The 12184-nt window shown below is 40.3% G+C and overlaps 1 protein-coding gene across 2 annotated transcripts in view; it reads left to right on the top strand.

Moving 5' to 3' along the window:
- Positions 1-12184, top strand: part of DZANK1 (double zinc ribbon and ankyrin repeat domains 1) — a 65343-nt gene that overhangs the window by 29034 nt on the left and 24125 nt on the right. For both annotated transcript variants that reach the window (XM_073878435.1, XM_025876893.2), the window contains 2 exons: positions 2072-2189; positions 7307-7420. In XM_073878435.1, the coding sequence (XP_073734536.1) occupies positions 2072-2189; positions 7307-7420 (232 nt within the window). The remainder of the gene's footprint in view (positions 1-2071; positions 2190-7306; positions 7421-12184) is intronic.

The following is a 12184-nucleotide window of genomic DNA, read 5'->3' as shown; positions in this document are numbered from 1 at the left end:
GCTTCATGTACTTTTAAGCTCTATTATTGTGTATAAACCTTTTGGATTCTTATGTCCTCTCGCTGAGTTGACCCCTTTATCATTATGAATAACCTTCTTTAACCCTGGTGATGCTCTTTGTTCAGGAATCTATTTTGTCTGAAGAAAAAAAAAACCTATTTTGTCTGATATTAACACAGCCACCCCTGCTTTCTTCTGATTAGTGTTTGCATGGTCTGTTTTCATCCTTTTACTTTTAACCTATCTGTTTTTCTTTAAGTTTTTTTAGTATATGTGCTGCCGAAGCGAGCACTTCTTTAAGTTTTTTTAAAGCAACATCTAGTTAGGTCTTGCTTTTTAAAAAACCTGACAATTTCTACATTTTAGTTGGGGTGTTAAGAGTATATTCTGGTTATTGATATGTTTGAATTTAAATCAACCATCGTGCTATTTGTTTTCTGTTCATCTTATCTGTTCTTTGTTGCCTTTTCTTTTTTTCTGCCATCTTTTGGATTAGTTGGGTATGTTTCATGATTCCATTTTGTTTTATAGGCTTTGTTAGCTTATTAGCTAGAACTTTGTTTTTAGTGGTTGCTTTAGGGTTTCTAATACGTATTTTTAACTCATCACAGCCCATCCTCAAGCAGGATTAGGCCACCTTGTACACACCACAGGCACCTCATGATTCTGTACTTCTGGGCGCTAAAAACAGCCTTTGTGCTACTGTGGTCACTCATTTCACATCTACGAGTATTATGAACCCCATAATACATTATTACATTTATACATATTATACATATACATCCTTACATTATTACTTTTATTTTATATTGATTATTTTTGAGGCCCTTTACACTTTTATTGTGGTAAAATATACATAAATAAAATCTACCATTTTAATGATTTTTAAGTTTACAATTCACTGGCATTAAGTACATTCACAACGTTGTGCAGCCATCACCACCATCCATTTCCAGAACTTTTTTGTCATTCCACACAGAACTCAGTTCCCATTAAGCAATAACTCCTTCACCTAATCCTTCCAGCCCCTAGTAACCTCTGTTCTCCTTTCTGTTTTTATGAATTTGCCTATTCTAATTACCTTATTAAGTAGAATCAGACAATATTTGTCCTTTTGTGTCTGACTTACTTCACTTAGCATAATATTTTTGAAGTTCTCATGTTGTAGTATGTATCAGAATTTCATTCCATATTAAAGATGAAAAATATCCCATTATGTATATGCCACAATTTGTTTATCTGCTCATCTGTTCATGGACACTTGAGTTGTTACCACATTTGACTATTGTGAATAATGCTGCTGTGAACATTGGTATCCAAGTATCTGAGTCCCTGATTTCAGTTCTTTGGGGTATTTACCTAGGACTAGAATTTCGATTTTATGGTAATTCTTTGCCCAACTTTTTCAGGAACTGCTAAACTGTTTTCCACAGCAGTTGCATCATTTTACCTTCCACCAGAAATGCACAAGGGTGTCAATTTCTCCACCAATACTTGTTATTATCTGTTTTTCTAATAGTCATCCTAATAGATATAAAGTGGAATTTTATTGTGGTTTTGATTTGCATTTTCCTAATGACAAGTGACATTGAGCATTTTTTTCATGTGTTTCTTGGCCATTTGTATATCTTCTTTGGTCAAGACGTGGTCCTCCTCTAGGCAAGACCTGTCACAGACTGAGCTCAGAGGTCAGGTAGGAAGTCAGAAGATTGCAGTTAAGGTAGACTTTACTGGAATTCTCAGGGATCACCCTCACCCACGCCAAATCCAGTGTCATAGGATGAGTCAGAAGTGGGATCAAGGCTGCTGATAAACTTCTGCCACAGGTCGGGAAATAAGGTAAGCCAGGCCAGGTGAAGGACCAGTGGGTCCAGGTGGAAGGCCACTTTGTAATAAAATGACTGGAGAAGCAACCCCTGTCTTGAACTTGTTCCATATAGCCTTTGAGAGTGGTCTGCTCTTTGTTTTGTTTTTTTATTTTCTAAAATGTTTGAACACTTGGAGATTTTCATCTGACTTCTTAATGTGAACCCATCAGAACATAGCCGATCAGAAACCTATTTTGTTGCAGGTGTGCCCACTGCCTGGCCCCCCGCCCATCTGACCCCTTTGCTCGCTTCTGTCAAGAATGTGGCTCTCCTGTCCCACCCATATTTGGCTGTCGTCTCCCACCCCCAGAAGGAGCTCAGGTGAGCAGCAGAATCTTTAAAAACTTCTTTCATTGGTTTATCTGATCTTTAGTAGAGCAGTAGCATAGTACCTGGCACTCATGATCCACAAACATAAATATTGTTGAAAAAATTACCGGCAGACTAATCTCTTATTGCCCAGTCTCTTACTTAAAAATGGAAAACCTTGTTTGCGATGCCATTTCTTTTGGTGGCCTTACAGAAGCACAGGTTCAGAAGGATACTGAAATCCTATTGTATTTTTTTTTAAAGATTTTATTTATTTATTTGACAGAGGGAGAGAGAGAGAGTGCGTGCGTGCACAATAGGGGGAGTGGCAGGCAGAGGGAGAGAGAGAAGCAGGCTCCCCATGGAGCAGGGAGCCTGATGTAGGACTCAAACCCAGGACCCTGAGTTCATGACCTGAGCCGAAGGCAGATGCTTAACCAACTGAGCCACGCAGGTGCCCTGAAATCTTATTGTTTCAGTGATATGTGCATAGATAAATATATATTTCCTACTCAGATGATACTCAGTTTATAACCTGGGTACAGTAATATTTCTATTCTAGAAATAAATGGAGAGAAGTACTAATTACAAATCTGTATATCCTTAAGATACATCATTTTGTCCGAAGATTGGTATAAGCTATAGATTGATCTATTAAAAAATTTGGGCTGTTAAGTGTAGATAATAATTGGTATAAGCCTACTAATGAGTTTATAGTTAAAAAAGATACTCAGCTTACTAAAAATCAAAACCTTCACCAAAATATGTTATCTTTTATGCACTTGAAACTTGGGGAGTTTTATGGAGTAGGGTTTCCAAAATGAAATAAAAGGATCTATGATGTTGACTGAAAGATAACCATCTTTAAAAAGATAGTCACTAAGAAAAAGCCACTAATTCAGTGTGTTTAAGTCTAGAGTTCTAGAATTGAGTTATACCTTCAAGCAAAGGGTGAGAATCTAAATGGATATCTTTTTTACAATTTATTCCAAGGTATTGCTCAAGATTGTTGTAGAAGTTAATTTAATTTTCTATAATGTATTTTGAACTTCATAAAAAAGATAATACAGAAAATAAACTATGAATAGATCCCAGCAGTTTGGATTTCCCCTGCTTATTTTCATTCATTGGTGCAGTGTCAAAGTTATTTTTTACTTGCCTGAAAACAGATTTTCAAAGACTTTATTTATTTATTATAAATAATAATAAATATTTTTTTATTATAGTGTGAGCAGGGGATGGGGCCAGGGAGAGGCAGAGAAAGAATCCCAAGCAGACTCTGTGCTGAGCACAGAGCCCAGTGTGGGGCTCAGTCCCACAACCCTGAGATCACAACCTGAATTGAAACCAAGAGTCAGTCGCTCAACCAGTTGTACCACCCAGGCACCCTGGAAAACAGATTTTCAGAACTTTCTTTGTTCTTTTAGGGAGGAAAAGTTATCAAAGATTATAAATATTTTATTTATTTTTATTATTTTATTTTTATTTATTTTATTTTATTATTTATTATTTATTATTTTTATTATTTTTTTAAAGATTTTATTTATTTGTTTGACAAAGAGAGAGAGCACAAGCAGGGGGACCAGCAGGCAAAGGGAGAAGCAGGCTCCCCGCTGAGCAAGGAGCCCAATGCAGGGCTCGATCCTAGGACCCTGTGATCATGACCGGAGCCGAAGGAAGAGGCGTAACTGACTGAGGCACCCAGGTGCCCCAAGATTATAAATATTTTAAATGGTAAACTTAATCCAAGACAGAGTCTCATTAACAGATGGAGAAGTGCACCTTACAGCTCCAGATCCACCCTTCATTGCCCTGCCTCGTGGGTCCTGGAGCTGGACCCTTTTAACATTTCTCCTGTGCCAGCTAGCTAGATGTTAATTTTGTTAGTAGAGGAACATTGCTGCTGGAGGGACACTGCAGGAGAATGGACTTGGCCTTTCTTCCTGGTTCTGGTATGCTTTCCTCTCTTTTTGCTCTGGCAGTGCTCAACTAACCTGCAGGAATCCAGTTTTGGTAACATCCCATGAACAGCTTCTCAGTGAGTTTCACTGGCACCCCAGCCAGCTTCCAGATAGTCCTCAGGCATCCCAGTGGGCAGTTTGCCAGCAAGCTATAGGAGCATGCCTGCACAGGCCTTCCCAGCATGTTCTACCAGCTCCCCAGAGGGAGATTTCCAAACAGGTTTCACTGGACCCAGTTTTTTGCTTTTTGCTTGCCGGTTCAGGTCTATGTCACCCCAGTTGAACTTCTTTGCTATCCAATGGTCAACAGCCATACTCCTTTTCCTCCCCATTTATTTATCTTTTCTGTAATATATATCATCATATATATTACATCTATATATGTTATAAACTGAAAATGCAGTGTTACGTGATCTTATGTCATTTAAAAAATGTTTATGTACTCATATCTGGTGTCTCATTTCTTCATTTCTTTCCTGCGAACTCAGGTTATCGTCTAGTGTCACTTAGTTTCAGCCTGGTGGACTTCCTTTACTAAAGGCACATCTGCTAGCCATTTCTTTCTGTCTTTGTCTATCTGATAATATTTATTTTGCATCCTCTTTTGAAGGATAATTTTACTGGATGTAGAATTCTTGTTTAACAGTTATTTTTAAGGATTTACTTATTTATTTGAGAGGGGGGGAAGGGAAGGGCAGAGGTAGAAGGAGACTCTCAAGCAGGCACCCCACTGAGCATGGAGCCTGATGACGCAGGCCTCGATCTCACAACCCTGAGATCATGACCTGAGCTGAAATCAAGAGTCAGACGCTTAACAGACTGAGCCACCCAGAAGCCCCTTGTTTGACAGTTATTTTTAATTTCAGTCCTTTGAAGACATTATTCTCCTACCTCTGGTCTCCATGGTTTTTGATGTATGTGATAAGTAGTTTTTTCTCTTGCTACTTTTAAGACTTTTCTCTTTCTCTGACATTCAACAATCTGACTATAGTGTGCCTAAGTGTGGATCTCTTTCTGTTTATCTTTCTTGGAATTGATTTTCTTGGAGCTATAGATTAATGTTTTTCTTCAAATGTGGGAAGTTTTTGGCTATTATTTCTTCAAATTCTTTTTTTTTTTTTACCTTTTCTTCTCTCTCCCTTCCTTCTAAGACTCCTATTACATGTATGTTGATATGTTTTATGTTGTCCTACAAGTGTTTGATGGTTTATTTTCTTCCATCCTTTTTCTCTTTGTTCTTCAGATTGGAAAATTTCTATTGAACATATTCATGTTCACCAGTCTTTCTTCTGTCATCTCTGATCTGCTATGGAGTCCCTCTGGAGGGTTTTTTTTGTTTTTGTTTTTGTTTTCTTTTCCCCATTTCAGTTATTTTAATTTTAAACTCCAGGTTTTGATATGGTTCTTTTTAAAAAATAATTTCTATGTCTTTATTAAGAGTCCCTATTTTTTTGAATCATCACCATAATACTTTCTTTATCTTTTAAACATGGTTTCCTTGAGTTCTTTGAACAGTTTTATAACAGCTGTTTTGAAATCTTTGTAAATCCAACATCTGGGGATACTATATCTACCAACTGTTTTTTTTCTCCCTGAGTTTAGGTCACACTTTCTTGTTTTTTGTGTGCCTCATAATTTTTTTAATTCTGGACATCTTAGATGATATATTATAACAACTCTGGATTCTAACGTTTTCTTTCTTTTTTTTTTTTTTTTCTGCTATTTTTATTTTTGTTTACTGGGATTAATTTTTTTCTCATGTTTGTCTCCCCTGAAATGTGTGGCCACTGATGTCAGGTTTTTTTTTTTTTAAGATTTTATTTATTTATTCATGAGAGACAGAGGGAGAGAGAGAGAAGTAGAAGGAGAAGCAGGCTCCCAAGGAGCAGGGAGCCCGATGTGGGACCCGATCCCAGGACCCTGGGATCATGACCTGAGCCAAAGGCAGACGCTTAACCATCTGAGCCACCCAGGCACCCCTGATATCAGGTTTTTTGTTCTTGTTTTTATTTTTAAGCCTGGGGTCACCCCTGGGTCTGCATAGCTTAGTGCTCAACTGAAGATTGGCCAGAAGTTGTACTCAAATACCTTGGTCCAGTAAGGCTTCCACTCTCTGCTGATGGATCTATGTGTGGGCTGGATCAAACATTCAATCTTCAGGCTATTTTCAAGTCTGCCTCAGCTTTTACTTTATACTGAACTCCCTTGCATCTCCATGTGTAGCCTCCATCAGCCAGCAATGTATGAGTGGCTTACTCCCACTCTGGTTTATGCTATACATGTGTATATCTTCCAGTCAACTAAAGATATGTGGGGAGCTTATCAAGCACCCTATATTTGACTTACCTCCTGGAACTTTCTGTTAAATCCCTGACTAGTTGCCTCAAACAGGATGATGATTTCAGGCTCATACAGCCACTGGCCCTCCCTGTTTTCTTGCCACTGAGATTGTCATCTTAATAGTGCTCCAAATCAAGTGACCCCTGCCCAGCTGCAGCTATGAAGCTGCTGGTTTTCACAGCATCTCCTGCCCCAGTGAGGCTGCCACACTGACAGAGCTAGAGGAGGATGGGTATAGCCTCAAGCAGGAACCACATAGACTTGTAGTGTTCTTATCTGAAATTCACCACTTTCAGTTTGTTGTGTGCCTTTGGTGACTTTCAGAATCTGGAATGGTTTTTTGACTCTGAAATGACAGTTTTATCCAAATTTATAATTGCTTTTTGGAGAGAGGATTTGTGGGTTTCCTTACTCCATTGTGCTGTAAGATATTTTTTCTTTTTTTTTTTTTACACTTCTATTTTCCACAGTAAACATGTTCTTACAATATAAAAAAATAAGAATAAAGGTAATTATTTTTAAACATTTTTTACGAAAGTAAATTAAATCTTTTTCTTAAGATTTTATTTATTTGAGAGAGAGAGAGAGAGAGAGAGAGCACAAGTGGGGGGAGGGGCAGAGGGAGAGAGAGAAGCAGACTCCCCCGCTCAGCAGGGAGCCCAGTGCGGGACTTGATCCCAGGACTCCAGGATCATGACCTGAGCCAAAGGCAGATGCTTAACCGACTGAGCCACCCAGGCACCCCAAAAGCAAATTAAATCTTATATTCGAAGATCTACTTATACCTTCAGGTTTTGCATCCCAAGACAAACCTCTTTCTTTGTGCAGATGGGCTTATGTGCAGAGTGTGGAAACATGGTGCCCATGAACACTCCCATCTGTGTGGTGTGTGAGGCCTCTCTTATCCTACAGCTGCAGCCACAGGCCAGCCTCCGCTTGAAGGTAATGAAATGTGATTCTGTAAAAACATGAATAAAATATATAGAAAGTGATATGTAAGCTGTTAAATGTCTTCAGCTGATGCAGTTGGTGAACAACTGATAAACTAATATCTGTGAACAAAATCCACTCTAATTTTTGGGAAGGCATGCTGCCCAAGAATTTTACCTGGCAGTAGGATCTATAATTGTTAAGAGAGATACATAGAAATGTGTTCCCTACACATGGATTTGGAGGGCAAAATGCATACAACTAACTTAGACAGTTTTTTACCTTATATATTTAAACTTCAACATTGCAATTAATATTGCAGTTAAGAACTTTTCATCTTGTCCTTAAAGTTGTTTTATGTTTTATTTGATTATGGATCTCTGTTATGTAGAAAAGAATGATTATAGCCAGTCACATGGATGAAAAAGTTAAGTATCAAAAAAAAAGAAAAAGAAAAATTTAAGTATCATCATCATATATATTCAGAAAACATTGCTAGACAATATCATACCAAGAAAATATTTTTGGTAGAATCACTGAATGTACAACTGTATCTTTTCCCCATTTTTCAGTTTACAGGCCCATTCACTTCCTCTTTAATCTCAAGTAAATGTCACTAAAGGAAAAATAGATTTAGAATTTGAGACATAAAAAAGCAAGAGTTTTTAGTAATAAGGGATTTAATGTACAACTGGAACTGTAATACTCCTAAAATGACTTTGTGGATTTTCATATGAGCAACCTGTATTGAAGTTTATGAAAGAAAGGGAACATCCACTTTTTCTTTTACCTCCAAGCTCCCCTTCACTCTGAAAGGTTTTTAAGTATTCCAAACAATGTAAGCCTTCAGAAATGAGACTTTGAAGAACTGGCCAGGCCAGGATCAGGTAGATGAAAATTTACTAATTGTTTTGTTAGATGGATGGAGCAGGGAGTGGTATGAGCCTGAGGAATAGTCTCTGGACACCCACTTTAGGGTTCCTTGAATAGGGACGATCGAGGGAAGGGGTCTGAGGAAGGAGTGGTCTCTAGGCCCGGCCTCTAGAATTCACAGGCACTCGGGCCTAGTCTGGCATCCCTCATGATGGTGCAGCCATGAACCTTCCTTCAGCTTCACTTTATTTCTCTGGGTTCTGCCTTACACCTCGAGTGTGAACCCTCAGGTACTGAGGGGATTTTTCAAAGACACCTTTGATGTGACTTTTCCCAGCATGCTGCTTCCTGGACCACTCTCTGGACCTCTGCACCTGGACTCTCCCTGGACTCTGATCCCTAGACCCACTGCCCCTGATCCTGCCCACACTTGCAGCAGTGGAGGTAGCAGTCTGGTGGGTGGGGGTGGGGGCCACAGAGGAAGAATTCACTAACTCTTATCAGGGGCTGGGGCCAGGGAAAGCTTTGGAAATGGAGTGTCATCTGATGGATATTGTGGGAGGCACAAGCACTTGGGGAAGGAATGGGACAAAGAAAAGTTGTTCATGTGTATGTGTGGGAGGTCAGGGGGAGAGGGTGTTCCAGGAAGATGTACAGAGACTGGAAACTTTGTAAGCAGTTTGGTTTTGCTGAGTGACAGAAATGCTGGAGATGCTGTGGGCTGTGCAAGATGGCGCCTTCTCTACTGTACTTAGCAGCTCCGATTTCTCCCAGTGCACCCTGAATGGTTGAAAGCAGGGACAGGATTTAATCAGACTTGATTTTTTAGACTTTTATCACCATGACATCTGATGTTGAAGGGAAATGCCTGATGCCTGATTTTTATGGCCAATCAGTATTGCTGCTTCTACTCACAGAAGGACACCCGTTTGGAAACCCTGGGCTGAGAATCTTTATCCCAGTGGCTTTCCCAGGTCTTACATGGGGATAGATTTTTAGATAACATTCTCACCCAGAGAGGCACCTCCGAGGTCAGTGGGAACACCTGTTGTTCACAGAAGCCAACAGACTTACCTTCCCCAAGGCACCAGCAGGGCCTGCTGAAGACCTTCCTTGCTGTTTCTGTGTTGGTCTCCCTCTCACTGCACATAGCGTACAAAGCACCATCCATCCTCTTCCTACCAACCACTGGTGCAGACTTATCTTCTGTTGATTTATTTTTTTTAAAAATATTTATTTATTTATTTGAAAGAGAGAGAGAATGAGAGAGAGAGAGAGCACATGAGACGGGGAAGGGTCAGAGGGAGAAGCAGACTCCCCGCCGAGCAGGGAGCCCGATGCGGGACTTGATCCTGGGACTCCAGGATCATGACCTGAGCTGAAGGCAGTCGCTTAACCAACTGAGCCACCCAGGCACCCTCTTCTGTTGATTTAAAGGCCATGTCAAAGCTGAGGAATTTTGCTCTATCAGATATATATTTCTTTGCTGCCAGGATTGGAAGCTATAGTAGCAGAAGTTTCTCCTTTTACTCTCTGGCACAGGTGCCTGTATTTAAGGAGAAAAGAGGATTTTGCACTTTCAAAAATTTTCTAATTTTTTGTAACAAGTAAAATAGTCCTAAAGATATACAAAGAGGTACGTAATTTCCCCACCCACCTCTATTTCTATCCTCCTGAAATAACTGATGATAGTGAATATCCTTCTATGTATTTTTCTGGATGCACAGAAACATGCATATGTATTCACACATTTAGATTTGGTTTTGTTTTGGGTTTTATTTATATTTTTAAAAGATTTATTTATTTATTTGAGAGAGAAAGAGAGAGCACGTGTGAGTGGAGGGGAGGAGCAGAGGGAGAGGGAGAGTGAGAGAGAGAATCTCGAGCAGACTCCCCGCAGAGCAAGGAGCCCGAGGCAGGGCTCAGTCTCACCACCCCAAGATCATGACCTGAGCTGAAACCAAGAGTTGGACGCTCAACCGACTGAGCCACCCAGGTGTCCCAAGTTTTGTTTTGGTTTTTAAACAAATGTATTCCATTGGCCATTTTCTAAAGTTGGAAATTAATTTGAGCATCTCTCATTTCACAAGAACACATGAATTCTCCTTTACCAAGAGATCATCAATTTCATTTGGGCTCTAACTAGCACATATAGTATACCCCCAGGTCTCCAGTCATATTGGGTTCCTAGAATCTGACAGGCTTAGGGCTGGGATCCTCTTGAAGTCATTACTGAAAAAGATCTGATTATTCACGTGACTGGGGCAATTACCTCCTTATGAGACTCCTGCCTCTCACACAGTGATTTGGGGCTAAAGCCAGTGTAACCACAACTCTGCATCAAGCAGAACTTTAGCTTGGTAACTTACAAAATCCACTTTGAGATGAAGTTTGCAATGACCTACTACATTTTCCACACTTCATTTTGTCAGAGCTTATCATTTGGGAGATTAGAAAATTGTTCTCATGTCCCAACTACTCTGTAAGGAAAAATGTTACCCCAATAACTAAGTTGGGTCCACTAAATTGCTTAGAACCATTCAACTAGACACACTGCAAATGCTATGGATGAGGTAGCAAATGAGGGTATTTTTTATTTTATTTTATTTATTTATTTGACAGAGAGAGAGACAGCGAGAGAGGGAACACAAGCAGGGGGAGTTGGAGAGGGAGACTCAGGCTTCCCACTGAGCAGGGAGGCCAATGCGGGGCCTGATCCCAGGACCCTGGGATCATGACCTGAGCCGAAGGCAGATGCTCAACGACTGAGTCACCCAAGCGCCCCAGCATATGAGGGTATTGACTTTTTTTTTTAAAGATTTTATTTATTTATTTGAAAGAGAGAGGTCGAGAGAGAGCACAAGGTGGGGGGCAGAGAGAGAAGCAGACTTCCCGCTGAGCAGGGAGCCAGACATGGGGCTCAATCCTAGGACCCCGGAATCACAACCTGAGCCAAAGGCAGACGCTTAACTGACTGAGCCACCTAGGTGCCGGAGGGTAATGACTTTTTATTTTTTATTTTTTTTTAAGATTTTATTTATTTATTTGAGAGAGAGAGAATGAGAGATAGAGAGCACGAGAGGGAGGAGGGTCAGAGGGAGAAGCAGACTCCCCGCCGAGCAGGGAGCCCGATGCGGGACTCGATCCCGGGACTCCAGGATCATGACCTGAGCCGAAGGCAGTCGCCCAACCAAGCGAGCCACCCAGGCGCCCCGGGTAATGACTTTTTTAAAAAAGGTCCTCATCACAGATGTTTAGCATCTTCTTTAAGGTAGTCTGATAGTGGCCTCAATCTCAGGTCATCCCTATGGACATCTGTGAGTGTAGTGATTGTGACGTAAAATTTTTTCTATCTGTGGGTCATGGTCACTGCTCTTCAAGGAAGTAAGCCATGACATGGTGTCAATAAGTCACCAACAAAACCATTAGAAATGCCTGTTGGCCAAGAAGGCTGTGTTTACTGGACTTGAAACAGTATGTAGACTGCCATTTTGACTGTCTTGATAGTATCTCAGAAGAGAGAAGGCAGGGAAAGGTGTTTATAGGGTTTTAGTGATGCATTTGGGTGATTTTTTAAAAAGAGAGTTTGACAAGAGTGAATCCTAAGGTCAGTTATGGACTTTGGGTGATAATGATATGTCCATGTGGGTTCACTGGTTGTACCGACAGTACCATCCTGGTATGGGATGTCAGCAGTCGGGGAGATTGTGTATGTGTGGGAACAGGGAGTAAGTATATGGGAACTCCCTGTAATTTCTGCTCAGTTTTGATATAAACCTAAAACTGCTCTAGAAAATGAAGTTTATTAGTTAAAAAAAATTTAAAAGGGAGTTTTGCAAGGCAGGATTGGGATAGGGCAGAGTTAGGTTGGATCGGGCAAAGTTATGACATGCTAGCTTTAAA

The sequence above is a fragment of the Callorhinus ursinus genome, unplaced genomic scaffold (assembly GCF_003265705.2).
Source record: "Callorhinus ursinus isolate GAN/ISIS: 27379988/994484 unplaced genomic scaffold, GSC_fseal_2.0 scaffold29, whole genome shotgun sequence".
In the NCBI taxonomy this organism is placed as follows: Eukaryota; Metazoa; Chordata; class Mammalia; order Carnivora; family Otariidae; genus Callorhinus; species Callorhinus ursinus.
The sequence above is the reverse complement of the archived record's forward strand: the minus strand, read 5'-3'. Positions and strand labels throughout refer to the sequence as shown.